A 20,534-nucleotide genomic window follows, 5' to 3' on the forward strand; every position below is an offset into this window, starting at 1 on the left:
TTCGTAAGCACAAATTATGAATCTTCCAAACCGCTTGGAGACTGGTGTGATTTTTCCTTAGCGCTCTGCCGTGTTCATCTTTTGGTTTTTTGATTCGTTGTCATTTTTCTTGCTTCCCGCTCACGTTCCGGCACGTGCTCGAGCGCGCGCAACCAAAGTTCTGCTTGGCCGCATGAAAGGATTTGTTCCCGCTTCGTCCACTTCAGTTTGAAGAGTCTTTCGGTGTGCGCAACGTAAGCGGGGAGATGGACATTCATTTTGACAAAAAAGCCCTCTCGAAAACCCAACCCTGTCTGAGCCGCAGTTTTGTTCCAGAAATAGAAGAACCAAATGAGAGCTAGAAGCAGTGCCATCAAAACATATACTCGTACATTCTCTCTCTCTCTCCCCGAAAAAAGCGCTCCTTCCAACCCTTACCGATCCACTACTATTGCATGCGATCGTCCCCTACGGCGAATGCACAATAATATCCATTATTATGATTACAAACAACGGGTTTGCTGCGAGTCGGAGTATGGCAAACCTTCGCCCCCGTTTCGGCGGGAGCCCTCTTTGCGATCGAACGCATGATGTGATGCTATTGGGGTCCAATTTTTTTTCTTTTAGCCGGATGCTACTACCCCTTGAATGGTGCTTCAAGGGCTACGCTTGTTTTCTTTCTATCTACCCGTAAGACGCATCGCAGCAGCACATCAATGGCCTGCGGAGGAACCGTGCGGGAGGATTCTGCTGTTAAAGAGGAAGGTCTTTCTTCTACACCTCGTGAGGCCTCGAGATAAAACTGTCTGTGTTTGAGCGTACTTACACGCGCGCTCCTCACGTACCATGGATGTCATGGGACCGGTACACACGCGCACATACACGTTTAAGTTAGATCTATTGTTTGTCAGGTTAGTCGACGTCCCAGCAAAGAGTTGCATTTGGGTTCAATGCCAAAGTGGAGCATCCCTTGCTGCTTGTTGTGCATATGCATCATGTTTGACTTTCTTTTGCTTGGTTTTTCTCGCTTCACATTAGTTTGCCAGTGTAGCAAAAATAAAGGAGGCTTTGCTCGTACGGGGTTGCTTGGGATAGTCTTTCGCTGGTCTCAGCTACACTTGGAGTGGACTTGAAGTGCTGCGGGGATAGTACAGAAAACGTACACCAGTACCTAAGGTACAGGGGAACTGCATCCTTGTTCGCTTCCAAACCAAACACCCTTTATTCCACTTGATGTCTTATGTCTTATTCCTTTCACTTGCTACCTAGTTACCATTAAGTATTCCTTCACTACTTCAGCAAGAAGTTACGAAAAGACAAAAAAAATCCAACCCCACATGTACTTGGTACGCTTCCCACCAGATGTAGCAAGAATGTAAATTTACTTACCGTTCCTTTTCGCCACCATTCGCACCGTGAAGTCAAATGTCAAAACAGGAGGATGCAATACCGTTCGTCTAGTGTGGCCTAGATGTATTTTCAGCCGACGCCAACGCGCCACTGGTTCGCAACTTCACCACGGTCTCTACTAACTTAGCTCTTGTGCACGATTTGATTTCACACACTGATTCCAAACACACATACACACCTACATACACACTGTCAACCTGTCATATGCTACACGACACCACCGATACGGCCTGGCTTGACTCTGGCAGGCGGTCGGTTTTCTTGGCTCACTCTCAAGCTTCCCCCACGGGTAAGCCGGAAAAACTGGCTCAAGCTGTAATGCTGTTGGAAAAGTTGCAAACGAACTGTAGGAGGATAGCTGTCAACTTTAAACAAAAAGGAGATACAGCCCAAGATGCACATCACACCGATTGGTTTGTGTGGCGCAAAATGGAGGTAAACCCTTACATGTTTTATAAAGAATGAAAAAAAAAAACAAACGGAATCTCTAATTACCGGCTTTAAATTGGGTATCTTTCATGAATATTTGATCTACTTTTCTAAAGAAAAAAAGCACAGAAATTTGGCCGAACAAATATAAAGATTACCAAAAAAACAAAATAAAATAAATAGCTATTACTTATGATTCAGTTCAATTTTATCTGCAACCTTCCGGGCGATACTGCACTCTACCAGTTCATTTATTCTATGAAACGCGTTTGAACATTTCAAATTCCCACTGATCGCATGATGCACTGCAGCGTGAGCTGTTCATTTTGTTTTTTGACAGCATCCTTGTGCACACTCCCGCCGGCCGTTGCATGCATGCATTGCTTCGTCCGTCCTGTTTGTGCTAATACATTTCTCTTGTACTCCTCTACAACACGTTGATACTACACAATCGATAAGCCTTTTGATATTCAAATATTTAAGTGTGAACAATCGTGTTGAATACTGTTTAATGAATTGCTCCTATTCATTCTAAACCACTTATAACACTTACAAACTAACACACCTTTAATACATTTATCTTCACTTTCGCTTCCTAACACACTTCGGCACCAGCCAACAGAAAGATGGCCGCCAGCAACTGCACGACTGAACGGTCACGACGGAACTGCTCACGAGCACGATGGCGCATCTTCCCGGTTCAGGATCTCGACACTCGGCACAGGATATTACGATGTGAAGGAATTCTACGGTGAGAGAAAGCGAATTTGACGTGAGTTACCGTTGTCGGAACGGGTCCCTCTCCATTACAACCATCTGTAGAGCGATCGATCGAATGAACAAAAATATGGTGCCGGTGAGAATGTTTTAGCAGTCGTATCATTTTCGGAAAAAACGCAATGAAGAGTAGACAAATAAATATTGTAGACTTATGCATGTTGTGCAATACTAAATCATCTTCGGGTGTACAAAATGCAAACAAAAATTAACCGTCGAAAAACATTCAAACTGACAGCTGTCAAACAGACTGTCATTGCGTTCTGCTGTGCTGTGATTTTTAGAAGAAGGAAAAGTCGAACTCCAAGAGGAATAACTTAACAAAAAAAACTATCCGTCCGTAAGCTCTTCCTAGACATCGAAAACATGGTATTTTACGTGCTGAATATGGCCGCGAAGCGAACAGCCATCAGTATTTACAAAACCGGTGGTGGACTTTTGAAACATCGTACCGTTTTGCCCGTCTTACGTCAACCGGTTCGATTCGCTGGAAAGTGGTTCCCGGATCAGGAGTTCATCGAGCAGTTCAAGGGTCCGGTAATGTATCCGGATGCAGTGACTTCTCGCTGGAAGTTACCGCCCTGGAACAGCAAGATCGCCCCAGTGGAGAAAACCGTGCGTAACTTGAAGCTCAACTTTGGACCTCAGCATCCGGCAGCGCACGGTGTATTACGGTTGGTGCTGGAACTGGACGGTGAAACAGTGATGCGAGCAGATCCACACATCGGTCTTCTGCACCGTGGCACGGAAAAGCTTATCGAGTACAAAACCTATATCCAAGCATTGCCCTACTTCGATCGACTAGACTACGTGTCGATGATGTGCAACGAGCAGTGCTACTCACTTGCCGTAGAAAAGCTCCTGAACATCGAGATTCCAGTGCGGGCCAAGTATATTCGGGTGCTGTTTGCCGAAATCACACGCATCCTCAATCACATCATGGCGATCGGTACGCACGCTTTGGATGTGGGCGCACTAACACCATTCTTCTGGCTGTTCGAAGAACGCGAAAAGATGATGGAGTTCTACGAGCGTGTGTCGGGTGCACGCATGCATGCCGCTTACATCCGGCCCGGTGGTGTCGCGCAGGATCTTCCTCTTGGGCTGCTAGATGACATTTACGATTTTGCGTGCAAGTTTGCGGAACGGCTGGATGAGGTAGAGGACGTGCTGACGAGCAACCGCATCTGGATTGAGCGAACGGCCGACATTGGAGTAGTATCGGCTGCTGATGCACTAAACTACGGCTTCAGCGGTGTTATGCTGCGTGGTTCCGGCATCAAGTGGGATCTCCGCAAGACACAACCGTACGATGCGTACGATAAGGTTGAGTTCGATGTACCGATCGGTACGAAGGGTGACTGCTACGATCGCTACCTGTGCCGCATCGAGGAGATGCGTCAGTCGTTACGGATCATCGACCAATGCATTAACCAGATGCCGGCCGGTGAGATTAAGACGGATGACGCCAAGATATCACCACCGTCCCGGAGCGAGATGAAACTATCGATGGAAGCATTGATTCATCATTTTAAGCTGTTCACGCAAGGATTTCAGGTACCACCCGGTTCCACTTACACCGCGGTCGAAGCACCGAAGGGTGAGTTTGGGGTGTATCTAGTGTCGGATGGTTCCAGCCTACCGTATCGTTGCAAGATTAAGGCACCGGGGTTCGCTCATCTGGCCGCACTGGATAAGATAGGTCGCCATCACATGCTGGCGGACGTGGTAGCAATCATCGGGACGCTTGACGTCGTGTTTGGTGAAATCGATCGCTAAACGACTCAAGTGGGGTGATCCCTTTTCTATGTTGGTGACTTACAAACATGATAAATTATTAACAAAATTAAGACATCAAAACAAGAATCAAAAACAGTTCAAAAGCTGTTTGAATATTGTAATCCATGATTTAATTGAATGTATCTCATTATCTAGTTCCATTTATACTTGAATGTAGCCTCGAACACTTGAATGTAGCAAGAAATAGACAAGCAAATGTTATGAAAAATTCATTCAGGAAAGTCCTTACTGAGTTCATTTGTCCTCGGAACTCACGATGGGAAAACCGAACGAAAACCCCGAACCGAAAGAAAACAGAGAGTACCTCAACCATCTCAGCTGTTTTAGTGAGCGGTTAGAAAATTCTTTCTCAGGACACGTAAACAGCAACGCAAAAGCAACCGTTTTCAAACGAAACATTTATGCGTGAAAATGCGAGAGACTAAGGGAGGCCACAGCACACTCGAAACGTAACATTGCTTCGTACAAATCCTTTTGAACAACCAAGCACAAGAGCAAACAGGAGAGCGATGAAACGCAGCGAATATCGTTCAGCTAAACTCTCAACGAAGTGCTGGTCACATTTTGTACGCTGGTTTATTTTGCCGGCCGGTGTCGCCTGATTGCCGCCATTAAACCAAACACAGCACGCTTCAGTACATAACGCTCTGTACATAAGGGCCATTTTTGCCGCAACAGATTCGTACCTGTTGTTGTTATCCTGCCGGTGTCTCGTGATGCTGCTACTTGCTGGCTGACTCTGCCGTTCTGTAGACAACGAGTAACAATAAAACAGCCGTGATTTGGAGCGATCGTGATTTTGGCGATGAAATTTATGGCATCGACCTCGACTCGAATTTGGTGCTAGTAGAAATATTGCCTCATGTGCTTGCCCTTTCGCGTGGAGCTTGTTTGTTATTACGCTATTTGTTTGGCCAGTTTCATCATTTTGGTCGAACATACTATACAAAGCATGAAGATTAAGTACAGTGCTTAGACAATGATTACCATTTTTACAGTAAGGCATAATTAAACATATTTCATAGCTCTTAAACCAAAGTAGACAATTGTAGTAGTATATTTTATGCTATTTGGTATGGTGCCATGTATGAATGAATAGCCGCGTTTCCAAAAATCTCCAATTGTCTGAGTGCTTAAGTAAATTCTTGCAACCATAAATAGTTTATTGAAATTTTTCGAACAAATGCATGGAATTGTGCATCAATTGAAACAGTTTCAAATCTTCGGTAAGATAAAACGACTCGCTTTCAACTCAACTTTTCCGTCTTACCAGCGCCGGAATAATTTGGTGGTTCGATCGAACAATACCACAACACCACTTAAGCTGCAACACACCAACAAAGAACACAATCGTGTACAAACTTTTCCCCGACGTAGTCGATGGAGTCGAGGACACAGTCAACAACACATGCATGTCTCTGTCACGTGTATTGCCTACTTACACCACCAGCGACAAAACCAGCAATCAACCCGAAGTGATCAACCTTTAACCCTAACCTGTTTTCCGCCTCGTTCAAACCACAACCGATGTGTGATTCTCGCAACTTTCCCGACGTAATCATCGCAAGCATGGCTGCTCTCTGGATAACATACTTTGTTAACCCGGTAAGCGAACGTCACTAGAGATGACATTTACTACACCCTACGAAGGATACTACACGCACACCCGTGGCCATCTACTACCCTGTGGCCCTGTGTCTAGGGTTGATTATGTTCGTTTCGCTAACGTAAGCCCGGGTTGATCTTTAGTAATTTTTAAACTAATTACATAAACGAGTTCCTCCTTCCGTACTGATTCCGGACATTTTCCACTGGCGCTGCGCTTCAGGAGAATAGGATTTGAGGTTTTCTCTTATGTAGTTTACCTTGATTTGTAACTCTTGCCGACAGATGGCGTTGCAGCACTGCAAAGATTGTTACAAATTACGAACAATGTTTGTCCTAGTGAAGTTGGTCGCGTTGTAGAGATTATGGGCGTTAAGGTCTTCGTTGAAGCAGTTTTAGGAATATCTTCCTTAATTTATTAATGAAAATTCTTTCCCATATCGTCATCAGCTAAAACTTCCTACCGATATGGAATTTCTGGCATCTATAAAGTGACCATTGGTGGGCAGAAATTCCGCAAATGTCTGTTGAACCATCCGGCAAAAATCACGCCACGCTTCATACTGCAATCGGCACGCCAACGTGTGCCATAATCTTTTTCGCCTCATAAAACTCATAAAAGCCGCCCGCTTGTATCACGCACGACTATCCCGGAACATCCAGGCACAACGTAGACAATAACAGCCACCTGCAACCGTACCAGAGTGCCGCTGCTACAAAGGATTCCAATTAAAAAATACCTCTCCAATCTTATTGCGTAAGCAAACCCGGGCCAGTTTCTCAGCAAACACGAACCACTCAGTGTATGTGTTCGTGTGTGTGTGTCAATCGGAAATAGTTCCTTCTACCGGCATGGGGACGACGCTGACGCTCTGGTGACACTTCCGTTTGACCATTACCTTCTCATCCATGGGGCAACATTTCAAGCAATCCTGCTCCACACTATATAAAGGCATGTGTGAGTGAGTGGGGGATGCATTTTTTCTCCATCTCGAAGCATTCACCTGGGCGGAATCTTTCTCTACCTGTCAACCTGTTACCACGTTGCTTCACCGGCCCGACCCGACACTAGCTGTCTGACACACTGCGCTGACAGTGCTCGCTGGGGACACATTTAAAACATTGTTCTTCACCCGGCTCATGGTAAAATATTTCCATTCAAAATTGCATTCATCTTCTGCATATTTATCTCGTTCTGTTCTTATAGACATTTTCTAGCCATCGGCGGTACAAAAAAAACCCCCGCCAGATTCGAACTGGGATGTTCCAACTGCGGAATGCGAAATTCGTCGAGCGGACCCGTGCGCTGATGGTGGTCGGTCTTTAAAACGGTTGATGGAAGTTTTTTTTTAGTGACAGATCGTCGGACGCTTCGTGTGTTGAGATAATAAAAAAACGACAGTGTGAAAAACGGTCTAACGAGGATTTACTATTTCGCCCGTAGGACCCGTACCACGAGATCACGAAAACCTCGTCCCATCGGTTGACAACAGCGGCTGGCAGGGAAATGATAACAAACGTTTTCCCTCGCTCGGAAGACTGAAGCGACGAGCATAGGTTTGGGTGGGATTTGCTTATTTGCTTTCACCAAAAAAAAAAAACCCCCCGTCGCGCTTCAATCCCAATCGAGGGTTGACTGTTATTGTGAACTTCTTGTTGCCTTTTTTACCTCCACTGCTCTCGTACTTCATGGTGTTAGAACCTGTCCCATATGGCAAACGATAGCAACAACGTGCATGTTGGCGCTAGTGTATGACCGTGGGTTTTGTGTTTGCTGTTTGGCAAGAGATAATGATAAATGTACACCAGTGTGTGGAATGATTCCGTCTGCATGAAGTCGAGCATGGCCATGGCATGAGCTCGATTGAAGACCCCGGAGCCAATGGGGGTTTGTTTCAGTCAACTCTTGCGTGAAACTTGTACTGCTGATTAAAAACGTATTTTAATCTGAAGCTGGTCGTAAATCGTGTATGGTGAGGATTGCCACCATGGTCATGCGTGAATTGTTGTAACAGATTTGAAGCTAAGTTTATGAACTTTTCGAGTTTTTTTCGATTATTTTTCCAAATTTTCTAACCTAGTTTTTGAGAATTTCAATGCGATTACAAGCATTAAGTAGTTATTTTAAATGATTATTGAAAAAAATTGAAAAACTCCTCCAAAACTTTATTAATTTCATCATAACACAAGCATCTGCGGTAGCGTAAACCCAACTGAAATGCGCGATCGATAGACTTGTATTGAGGATCAATGCGACGATAACAAGCCTGCAGACTCTGGCCGTGCTATAAATAATTGTCATGAAAACAGTGCATCAGTCAATGGAGAGCGATCTAGAGATGGTAGAGGAGTTTTGCTACCTTGGTTCGATCGTAACATCGAACAGTGAACGAAATCTGATTGCGCGTTGATCAGCGGAATCGTGCCTGCTACGGACTCCACAAACTACAGCGATCAGGAAGACTAAAGCAACACAGGAAAAGCATGTCGACAGGACTAAAATGAATTCTAAGGACACTCTTTGGCAGTGAGTACGAGCAGGACGTGTGACGAGGAGAATAAACAAGATACTTGCAGATCTGTTTGACGATGGAGAGAATGTGAAGGTGGTCAAAGCTACGAGGATACGATGGTTGAGGCACGTGATAAGGATTCCGGACTACTATCCTACAGAGGTAGACAAATCTCAACGATCTCTTTGACTGGATCAAGTGTAGTAAATGCTCGCGGAGATTGGTGCCGCTACCTTAGATGGAGGAGTACACAGTCCTAGAAAAGTTATCCCAGTTTCCGGGAAAAAGATTGGCGAGCTGGCCATGTCTCATTGACGTAATCAGATCAGAGCAGACCAACAAAAGAAAGATCAGAAAGTTAATTTATGTATATTGGTTGACAAATCATATAATAAATGCTTGGCTTCTTTTCTTAACGACCTACTAGATCACGCTGGGCATCGAATGGCTTACTAGACTTGCTGACACTGCGTCGTTGAATAGTCAATCCTGTCAGACGTGATGGAGTGCTGTAAAAAGATGTCAAAAACATGCAGATTGCCTACTTTAAGGAGATTCAGATTCACTCCTGGAGAATGATAGATATTTTTTTAGATATGCTTATCATTAATTTTTTATTGCATTAGATTCCAATTGAAATATTTTTACATCGTCCAACTTAATGCCAGTTGGAACTGTTCTTGTGAGCTGTAGCGTTTCTCAAAGCAACTCTTATCTTCAATCAACATCAATTATACAAAAAAGCAGGGTCATTCATGATGGTAAAAAGGACACTAGGGAACTCCAAGATATTGTAACTCATTATAACGACAAGCAGTTACGCCGGTACCAAACCCCTAAAAATCTTCGCTCATTAACCACGTGCCGTGTAAGCCGTGATTAGTAAGTTGGGTAGTGTTGGGTTTTAGAAACAATAACTCTAAACTCACTTTTCTAGCCTTGTTAGCTTCGTGCAAACTCTGCCAGTGTGATAGCACGATGTGGGTAAAGATAAACTAAAATCTATTAGCGATTCGCTGCAGCGCAAGTCCACCGTGGATCAAAGGAAAAACGCCCGTGTAAAAGAAGTCTCACCTGATGACGGTAAGTTTGCTGATGACTGCATCTACGTTCATCATTACTCACACACACACACAAACACTGGAAGGGAAACTCCGACCAAAAAACCACAATCGCGCAAAAGCCCGTTTCGAACGTCGGGTTTGATCCGGAAAACGGGAGGATTACTGTGCACCCTTGGTTGAAGCTTAAAGCCCCCGAAGCGCACGTTTGCCAGAATGGTGTACAGTTTACAGGTTTGCAGCTGGAGCAGCTCCTGTAAGCGGTACTGACACGGAGCGATGATAATGGAACTTAACGCCATGGTAACCACGATCATCATCACCACCAGCAGCAACACTAGCGAACGCAGGAAAGCGGCAGGAACAGTAGCAGTACAACGGGAAAAAGGGAAATTCACCCGTGCCACAGGGGGATGCCGCAAATTTCCGACATTGCTCGTTACGGAAATAGTTGAAAGTTTTACTTGCTGCTGCTGGCTGCTGTTCAACGGCAGCTTTCCGCACATTCAAAAGCTCGCCCGCACTGCCAAAGTCTCCCGGGAACAACTCCCGGTGGTGGTCGTGGGGAAAGATTTTCACTTTCACGTCCATCGTCGACTTTGCATTGCGTGTGTGGCTTACATACCATAGCAACCGTGGCCGTTCTTGCTTCCTTATCCGAAAGCCTGCCTCCAGCCCGAATCCTGACGAACGTGCGACGCGAGTGCAGCACCAAATCCTTTTAGCCTCGGGCAATGTTTTCTTCTACCAGCGACGACACATTTCAATTATTTCACCACCGAAAGAGACCGTGAAGCCCGTGTCGAAAATCAGACATTAAAACTTTACCCACCGTACCACAGCGAGCGGTGAGCTGCCGTGTTCGGGCTTCTCTTATGCACAGGTATTTCGCTTCACACCCACAGCAGGAAGTTTGCTTTTAAAAAGAAAGACCATAACAACAACAAAAAGAAAACCTTGGTGACAGCCGGATGAAAAGTTGGACAAATAGTAATCACCGGAATTCGGTAGCTAAATATTTGTGCAGACATTCATAACCCAAACCGCGGCACAATCGTCACTGCTGTTGCACAGCAAAAGCAAGCAGCAACCTTCCGGTGCAATATTTATCATTAGCGAAAGGAAAAGGGTCGAAATAAAGCACAACACGAAACAAAATAAATAGCTGGCGAAATTTATTCATCCAACGAGGGGAACCATTCGGTACATAAATAACATAGCAAATATGCAGGCAGCCAGACAGGCAGTCTCAAGCTACTGGTGGGCCGGGGAGAAGATGAGGAAGGTAATTTGGAAAGGAAAGTTTGAGGCTAAGATGTATGCCGAATGGAAGTGTAGAGTAAAGAGTGGGAAACTAGCTTAAAAAATATGAAAATCAACATGAGAATTAAAGGAACGCTTTAAGGCGTCTTAGCAAGGTAAGTAATTAGCTGCTAAATAAAATAAAAGGTTAAAATAATCAATAAAAATGTAACAGAGGCTTGTAAAATTAATTTAAAAGTTACGGATTAGTAAAATCAAAAGCAGAAATGAAATAACAAAACAGGAATATTATTTAAATTTTGTGAAAAATATCATTTCAATAGCACATTGTACGAACACTTTAAAGAAGCTTCAACATTCAACATCCAGAAACACACCAAAAAAAAAACTTGAAAATCTCGTCTGGGAACGTAGAAAAGATAGCAATGAAAGAATAAACCTCGCGACAGCAAAATCAAACGACAACAAAGTAGAAAAACTAACAACATACTTGCAAAATAAACTAAAATAAAAAACAGAACGGAAAAAAAAGCGAACCGGAAACCATGTTGCCGCGATTACGTCTGGTTCAGCGAAACAGAAATAGTTTTCTACGTCCTCACGTTCTAGGGCGGGTTGAGCACGAAAACTGACACAAACGGAAAACGGAAACCAAACCGACGGCGACAACCTTCAGCGACCCTTCTCGCCCGGTTTCCCGTGCTCACGCCGCCAGCATAGAATCAATGATGAACGATCGTTGCAGAGAGCGGCAGCGGCACTTTGCTTCGCATAGGGAAATGACAAAGTCAGCTTAAGGCATCCAAGGGCATCATAGGGAGGAGGGGAAGGGGAGGGAGGCTCGACTATGGTGCTGATGAGTTCTGGCTGATCTTACTTGGCAGGCATACTTCAACATTGCACTCTCGGAGATCCGGTTTGTGATGGAGGCGCATGGTAGCTAGTGCTTCGATTTACTTGCTGCAGGCTGACGAAATGGTGGATGCATTTTTTGTTGTTGTTGCTTGAAGTGGATAGGAGCGAGGTAGCAAAAATTATAATAAACATTGTGAAACAGTATGATAGACTTTTTCATTTTAATTATGTTCATGTTTCAATATCGGTGCGAGTGAGTACTGGATGTGTTTCAGCGGGTAGCTCGTTAACTCTACTTGATGCATTATTTAAATTGAAAGCATGGTTTATGGCTCTACCGTTTGCTTCTGTTTAAAGTACAAATTCGCGAGCATAAAATATAGAAATACTAACTTGAAAGCCCTTGCTAAAGCTGCCTTATTTAGTTTTAACCTTTATCCTTCTTAGTCCACCCTCGAATTCAAGCACTATTCTTCCATAATGTCTTACATTTTTGAGCACAAATTTTACTTTAGTCTTACACAGAATACACGCAAATTTATGTTCCCAAAATCCACTCAAACACATACGTGTACAGTTCTTACTCTTACATGCACTAAACCGGCTCCTGTTGGCCCACTGCCCGAGCCGTTGCAAAGGAAATGCTCGTTAGGAAAGTTTTGCTTCGCTTACGAGCTGTTTTCACTGTACAAAACACCACCGGAACTAGGCGCCCGGGCGCCCGTGGAAAGTTCCCCAAGGTTCATACCAGAAGAATAAGACTTCCGGCAAACATCAGTCACTACTGGCATCATTTTCATCCGAAAGCGAAATGTTTCCCATTGCTCTGAGGGAGACTGAATATGGAACGGTGAATACTATCTGTCCCGTCAAGATCCCATTTCCTATTTGCCATTGCCGGGTCGGTGCCGTTGTTCAGACGAATGGATAGACTTCATCAATGGATTATGGGTGGGGATTGAGCTAATTCCATTGCCAGTAGGGTGTAAATACAGTGTGTGTATGTGTGTGCGCGGTACATAATTACCGCTTTCCAATTGAATCTAAACGCGAAAATAGCGGAAACGGAAATTTTGAATCACATGAAAATGATGGAAAATTAAACAGTTGATGTGTGGTAACGAAAAATTAATCTTAATGGCTGTGAGCGAAATATTACAAATAAAATCAAATTATATATGCCAAACTTACGTGTAGACAGAGAAAAAAATAATCAGCGAGGCTTTTCGCAGTCTTAACACACAGTATTTGATTAAGTCTCGTCCAACTGACACAATGTCGCTAGACAATCACCTAATTTAATAAATAATGGAAATGCTTATAAAAACAGCTACATTTTACCAAACGAACTGCGTTTCCAATGTTCCAATGTAAACAGCTGCAAGATTTAAAATGATCAAACTGAGTGCAACTGATACAATATGAACTCCGTATTGAACTGAAGCTTTTGAGCGTACCTATACTTCAATTCGAATCGCATTGAAAAAATGCAAGTAATTTATTTGTTCATCGCACTACTGGTGAACGACCTCCACCGTACGGATTTCCGCAACGAATTTCTGTAGGCACACGTTTGAATTTCTGTTTGCGCAGCATGTTTTCAAGGTCGGATGTTTTGAGCACCACTGCTGGAAGCACAGCTGTACACACACTGTGCGATTTTGCTACGGAAGCTGGCAGGCAGACGTATAAATACTAGAAGAGATTGTATTCTATCTTCAGCTAAAGTGGATTTGTGGATAACCTGTTAGCCAGTCAAAATGAAGATCACCTTCGCTTTCCTCCTGCTCGTCGCTCTGTTTGCAGTGCTAGCCGTCGGCCAGGCGTCTAAAAAACCTTCTGCCTCCCGCAATGATGGAAATGCTGCCACGGTAGAACTCACCAGCGAAGGCACGGCTGAAACCCCTGAAGCAAAGGGGCCTAGGGATTGGTGGAGCATATTTAGGCGACTAATGGGATAATGAAGCAAGCAATTATTTATTATTATTAACAATAATAAAAAAGAACTGTTTGTGAACTATTGGCCTGATTTGTTCTGTGTTAGTAAAGTGATGAAATTGCCTCCTAAAACTTAAGTATAAGCTGAAAGAGCCTTGAGAAAAAGGGGTCGTTTGAGCAGCAGTGAGTTTGACTGGATGGAATGTGCAGATGAAATGTCGAGAAGAGGCGTAAGGGGGAATAGGACTGATAAGAGAGAAGGGATATCAAGTGCGAGACTTTGCGTTCAAAACTCTTCAGTCTGGCCATTGCGGTCAAACCTGGAAGAGACCAGACTAAGACTATGTGTTCCGGAGAAGATGGATCTCAACAATAATACAGAGACTTCAGACAGAGGTGATCACGGATTTTAAACGGTAGCCTAACAATCAGATCCAGTGATTTGTTAGCTTTACTGATAACATAATCAACATGGGAGTTGAGGAGGATAATCATCACTCGATCACTTTCTAGGACTATGTACATACAAAGACTATTCGTCTAATTTGTCCGACATGCTAGCTCGCAGCACTTGTGGACAGCACGGCAATGAACGACAATGGCAATGAATTTTTTCATAACTTAAGCAGACAGTCTTTAAGACGTGCTAAATCGTGCAAAAAAAGTTTAATTGATTAAGCAAGTCCTTAGGAGATGGGTCCAACAGTTTCTAACCAATTAACTGACTGACGAGCTCTTATCCTGAATAGTATGTAGTCACGGTTGCTAAGCTATTTAATAATGCATTTTACCGTTTATTTTAAGCTAATAAAATTCTAAAACCAACCCACAGGTAGTGCACGTCCCGTTGATAATTTTGAAACACAATTTCAATGTGAAATATTTCACCATTTTAGCTGTCGAATGGAAACTGGTTCGGTGAAATGAAAAGCTTCTCCATTTTGAAACGAATGAAAGTTTGGTCTCATGCTAACGAGCAAAGCTTCTATTGCGCTCTCTTTCGCGCAGAGCTAACAATCCGAGAGCTTTTTTGTTCTGTCTCTTTATCTCTCTCTCCACAAGTTTGATTCAAACGGTAGTGGAACTCTTTATAAGTATAAGCGAAATCAGTTCTTATTTAATAAATTTAATTATTTTAGAAGGTATTTCAAACATTCAAGTGTTGATTAAAGATTTACAAAATGTTTCGAAAGCAAATACCGGCATAGTCCTTCATGAGACAAGCAATAATAAAAACACATTCCGTTTTTTTTTTGTTTCCCATTCGTTTTATTTTGTTACTCTTACATAGTATCAATTAGTTGCTTTGTTTGTTGTTGTTCTTTCTTCTTTTTTTTTATTTCTCTTTTACCGTACAATAATATTTACAAACGTTGTTCTCTCACAGGCAGAAATAATAAAACATAGTTTTCCGACAGTTTTAGCAAGTTTCCTAAACACTTGCATTCTAATCTAACGCTACCACCTTTCGCTCTGCTTGTATCCTGTGTTGATAGCTACTTCCCTTCCGCATCTTGTTTATCACCCGCGTCCATAATCGTGCATCGATCGCTACTTTCGGAATTTTCCAATTGTCTGGTTTTTCTCCCCACCTTTTCTATCTTCTATCCCTTATATCTTTTATCAGTGAGCGAGAGTAAAGTAGTTACCACTTTACCAAACGCAGTTTTGCTTGTTTTCTATAGTATATTGGCTCTATAGAATGTACACAGAAGAAAACACTCACTCACACACACACACTATACATTCGTATGTGCCATGAAACGTAAATAAAGGCTGATTTTCTTATCAGAGGGTGCAGCACAGTGTTGTTTAATGCTTTGCTTTGCTAACTTACGCACAGGTCCGGGTAAGTTTGCCCTTTAAATGGCGACGATCTACGGTATGTTGCATATATCGTAACTGTTTTGTGTGTGTGTGTTTATGGTATATACAGATTAAATGAACATTCAACTATCAAAGAACGGGGCGAGCTAATCGTTTTTCCATTTTGTTTTACCTAATTTAATGTTGATCGTTTTCTATTACTTTCGTTTAATAAAGTTATATTGAGTTGTGGAGCAAAGCGCCGCATTTCCGTCAATTCATTGCCAGCTGTTAGTTTTCTATCACCAAACACGCTTTTTTTTTGGCAAAAACAAGCAACACAAATCCATGCTATGGTCATACAAAACATACCAGGGATCGATTCACCCCTTCAATCGATGCCAACATTCCTAACCGAACGCTTCGACTCCATCGACTAATTGTCGCACAAAAGCTTCACCGCCATTGTGACGCCTAGCTATACTAAACCACTCAATTCTAGTTCATCGAAACTAGTTCGATTCGATTCCATTCGTTTCCGCATAGTAATCGGCTCGCGGTAATAGTAAAACGTGTGTAAAATTGTGATTTCTAATGTGGTGTTTTTTGTTTGTTTGCGTTTTCAAATTCTGTATCCACTAGTTCGAGACGAAAAGCGATTTTCATTATGTCGATGCGGCAGAACTATTTTTTATTTGTGGTCTTTTTGTTTGTTTTTAACAGCGAAATGTGATAGAATAATTATTCGTTTCCACACGCACATACACAACGAATCGTTTGCTGTTGCGCCCGATACAGCCAGGCGCTTCATGTCGACCATTTTGGGGAAGAACGAAGATGTAAACAGGAAAAGGGCTATTTATGGATTTTTAATTCATCAATTTCTGATCAATTGCTTCCTGCAGGCCATTTGTTTTCAAACACGAAGAACTGTCTTATGGTACTTTTTCTTAGCTTGGCATATGCTTTCTGTAATTCCCTTTATTATGCTACGCATCGCAAGCACACACCAAGAGGACAGCATACAAAAATAAGGGTAACAAAATTATATCGGAAGGTTTATATCATAATTTAATGATATTTCTTTTTCCAAAACTCAAACACGTGCAATGACAGTGTCAAGAGCTCAACAAACGAAAGATAAACAAGCTACATCGCCTCTTGTTGCGATCATCAATCAGATAGAAATAAAAAACGGGGACGGGTTCGATCGTGCGAAAAAGGCAATAATAAGGATCGGTTCACTAGAGCTTTACGCTGTGGCTTAGCCTTCTGGGACGACTCTTCTAACAAGCATTACACCATTGGACTACGCTTATTTACTGTATCTCTATATATGTATATTATTTACATACATATGCGCACATACATAGCCGTGTGTGTTCTGTACGTATGTATGTAAAGACAGAAGTGACGTTACTTTATTGCCACGATGCAATTTTCGCAGAGAAGCATTCCATCCTCATTCTTAGCCGGAGGAGATGAATGCATGTATAACGATATTTTTAGCTTTTCTTGCTGTTTTTTCTCTCTCTCTCTCTCTCCTATAGGATGAATTTTGATAGATTAGAATTAGATAATTAATATACCCTCGTTTTGCTATTATTCTGCACCACGGAAACGATGGAACGAGTTCTATTTTATCGTCGTCCGTCATTCATTGGCGCACTTGAAGAAAGCACACGATTAGATGTGAGTGATTTTGTACTCTCCTCTCTCTATCTCTCTATCTCTCTCTCTCTCTCTCTCTCTCTCTCTCTCTCTCTCTCTCTCTCTCTTTCTCTCTCTCTCTCTCTCTCTCTATCTCTCTCTATCTCTCTCTCTCTTTTCCTCCGTTTTTTTTTTACTGCAACTCTTACCACCGTAATGCAGCAAATCTACTCTCTAGTTTTTGTCCTACTTTTATATGATATAAGGATAATGTGTTCATTTCACCCAAACAAGCGGCAAGGTATTTGATGCTTCCACACACAGTGAGCGGAAATGAAGGTGACGAATGAATCGGAACAGGGGGCAAGGGAAAATGGGGGAGCTGAGGACTTCATTTGCTTTTCTGCATACGCTTTAAATATATTGTGTGGATGTTCTGCTCTTGCTGCTAGGCGATGACGGCGGCGGCGGCGGCTGCTGCTACAATCACGGACCCGATTCCATTGGTCCCGTCCTTGCTGCGATGCTTACAATTATTCTCATAATTTGTGGTTGGACGTTAGCCACGTCAGTCCCTCGTACAGACCGTCGCCGGTGGTGGCACAGGAAGGCTGCACGTACCAGTTCCGGTCGCGTATTCGCGTCAAGCCAAGCTTTTCCTGAATTTCGTGAGGTTTCATTGCTGAAGAGAAAGAAATCGGGTTGGAAATGCATTAGAATTCTACTGATTTTACATCTTTCGATGGAACAAAACCAAATTCAGCGTGTAAAGGTTAATAACCGAAGAACCTTCATCATTGCCTTGTACGGACAACTTCATCTACTATTAATCTCACTTCCTGCTTTACCTTCAGTATTATTGCCCTCGGTAATAGTACAATCGCAAACAACTCATCATGAATTGGTAGATTAAAACCCCACACCACAGCCACAAAACACTAAAAGGTAACGTATCGCTCATCACGTAATATTTCGGTTATGACCCTGCGCTCATACATTCCCCACCGCGTGGTGTTCAGTACAAAACTAACCGATAGCGTGTCTAATCTAATCTAGTTCCTTCTTATATTGCATTGCGCACACAAAATTTCATTCTCCCACCCGATTACAGAGCGTCCAATATAAACAACTTCCTGTTCATTTTAGTCTTTGCCTTGCGTAGCTTTATCACGGCTAGTCGCCTTACAACTGTGTCTCTAGGCGCACATTACTCAACCCGTTTTCTGTCAAGTAAAGTACCGATAATCCGATGTTCAACCCCACGATTCACAAAACTGCTTGCTCACCTTCTGGCAGGTCTTGCTTGTTGGCGAATATCAGTATGATCGCATCCCGCATTTCACGATCGTTTATTATCCGGTGCAGCTCCTGTCGCGCTTCATCTATCCGATCGCGATCCGCACAATCCACTACAAAAATTAATCCTTGCGTACCTGAAAAAAAAAACGACAAGAAACAAGTATTGAGATCATTACGGAATCGTTCCTTTCTTGTTTTGGCATTATAAAATGCTTCGCTTACCCGTGTAGTAGTGCCTCCATAGTGGTCGTATTTTATCCTGCCCACCAACGTCCCACACGTTAAATTTGACGTTCTTGTACGTTACGGTTTCTACGTTGAAGCCGACCGTTGGAATTGTGGTTACCGATTGACCTAACTTTAGCTTATACAGTATAGCTGAAACGAATGAAAACGGAAATGATTAAACGATATATGCGCTTCACTCACAACCCCTAGAAATTCCGAGGTGCTCCACCACCACACTTACTTGTTTTCCCGGCAGCATCCAGCCCGAGCATCAGGATTCGCATTTCCTTGTTGCCGAAAATTTTCGACAGCAGCTTCCCCATCTTGTTGAATCAGAGATGTGGTTTTATGTTGTCGGGTAAGGGTAGGGTAACCGATAAGGTAAGAAGCTTATGATGCTGCTGTTTGGCGCCCCGGGGAACACACGAACGGTACACAAACACGCGTTGTTGATTTATCTCCCGATGCACACACAGCAGCGTCAACGTCAGCGTCGTTCTGACTCGTCCCGTCCTTGTGTGCACCACCCTTAAGCGCTTTCCCTCTATCTTCAATGCACCACCACCATATTCCACCTTGTGATGGTGTGTAGTTGTTGTTCTTGATGATCTATTTGCAACTGGAATAAGAGAAAGAAACATAATCCTAAGTTATTGAACGGATTCAGATGAGAAATGGCATAGGTTGGGTGGAAATCGATTTTTAAACAGCATCCGACATGCAAACCACAACGAACGGAGCAAGTGTACAGCGCATCCTTTTTCTTTTACCCACCAATGACCACAAAACTGTTCTCTAAAACGTTGGGTACAATCTTTTGAATGCTGAAATTCAGACGATTAGAGCAAACCACAGCAGAGCATTTTCGACAAGGCATAGGCACAGAGAATCATTGAACGGCGAGGAGACAAGCTGAACTCAATTAGAGATTCGGTACGAAGCATTCTATTCATTGTTTAAGACGATTGTAGACCAACGTATGCGTTCGTAAAAATAGACTGAATTCAAACATTTTACATTCAATTACCTTAGGTTCCCCTTAGCGATTCTCCCTAGCTATTTATCGACTTTTGTCCGATAAGGAACAGTAATTTTTTGAAATGGATAAAGAACAGAAAATGATGATTTGTTCGTACTGTAACGGTTTTATCTTTGAACGAAAAAAGAAAAGATCTCCTCAACTATAATTGTTTTGAGATTTTCGAGGAACTCGACGACGACTTCTAAATGATGACAAAAAGCATCTAGAAGGGAATGCATTTTTCCTCTTCAGATGGAGTCGATGACAAGCTGAGGCTTTATCGTCCAAACGGTGGAATTACAATATTTTGGACAAGATGGATTTTGATATACAAAAATCAACGTCCTGACATAGAGTTGTCTAATTACTCAGACTGATCAGATGACAACGATTATCTTAAACGCACCGCGCCGTGATCGCGCACTGACAATATTAGCAACAGCCGATGATGGAGCCGAAGCCCAGAATCGTAAGAATGACTCTGCCTCATCGAAGCAAACTACTCCTCGAGAATATTCCACATTCAGGTTATGCATGAGAAGAGGAGACAACTTATTCATCCATTACTCAGGACGACTTATGCAGCAGTGCGATAAAATCAAGGAGCAGCGCCTAAAGGCCACGAGAGATTTCAAAATCAAAATTTCTGGTTCTCATGAATGTTTGTGGAATTTTCTCGCTTTGAAATCGCCTTCTGAGCTAACCTTAGCATCAATAATTAGATTTTTATCTATTACCATTCTGTAACCAGGTCAGGGTCACTACTGACCCGTTCAAACACCGTAAGGGCTAAAAAAAAAACTGAACAGTTTTGGATAAGGAGTCGGTCACGACTTTTTCTATTTAAAAAACAAGCGCCTTCATAAGGATGCTTGTGATCATCGATGTTGTTTTACAATC

The 20,534-nt window shown here is 42.8% G+C and overlaps 2 protein-coding genes across 2 annotated transcripts; one reads left to right on the forward strand and one right to left on the reverse strand.

Annotated features, from left to right (window-relative positions):
- The first annotated feature begins 2,961 nt into the window (after positions 1-2,961).
- On the forward strand, positions 2,962-4,394 carry LOC126562189 (NADH-ubiquinone oxidoreductase 49 kDa subunit-like). The gene has a single exon (XM_050218631.1). The coding sequence runs from the start codon at positions 2,962-2,964 to the stop codon at positions 4,372-4,374; it is 1,413 nt and encodes a 470-aa protein (XP_050074588.1). The 3' UTR covers positions 4,375-4,394.
- Positions 4,395-17,608: 13,214 nt separating this feature from the next.
- Positions 17,609-18,955, reverse strand: LOC126563137 (ADP-ribosylation factor 6). The gene is made up of 4 exons (XM_050219762.1): positions 18,855-18,955; positions 18,608-18,763; positions 18,373-18,519; positions 17,609-17,768 (listed from the first exon to the last, which is right to left on the reverse strand). Exons 1-4 carry the CDS (start codon positions 18,934-18,936, stop codon positions 17,626-17,628), a joined length of 528 nt encoding a protein of 175 aa, XP_050075719.1. The 5' UTR covers positions 18,937-18,955; the 3' UTR covers positions 17,609-17,625.
- Positions 18,956-20,534: the final 1,579 nt, after the last annotated feature.

The sequence above is a fragment of the Anopheles maculipalpis genome, chromosome 3RL, assembly GCF_943734695.1.
Source record: "Anopheles maculipalpis chromosome 3RL, idAnoMacuDA_375_x, whole genome shotgun sequence".
NCBI classification, from domain to species: Eukaryota; Metazoa; Arthropoda; class Insecta; order Diptera; family Culicidae; genus Anopheles; species Anopheles maculipalpis.

Coding starts and splice junctions, on each gene's coding strand:
- LOC126562189 (XM_050218631.1), top strand. CDS start 2,962: ATGGTATTTTACGTGCTGAATATGGCCGCGAAGCGAACAGCCATCAGT.
- LOC126563137 (XM_050219762.1), bottom strand. CDS start 18,936: ATGGGGAAGCTGCTGTCGAAAATTTTCGGCAACAAGGAAATGCGAATC. Junction 18,764..18,854: donor GGATGCTGCCGGGAAAACAA/GTAAGTGTGGTG, acceptor CATTCGTTTCAG/CTATACTGTATAAGCTAAAG. Junction 17,769..18,372: donor CAAGCAAGACCTGCCAGAAG/GTGAGCAAGCAG, acceptor CTTTCTCTTCAG/CAATGAAACCTCACGAAATT.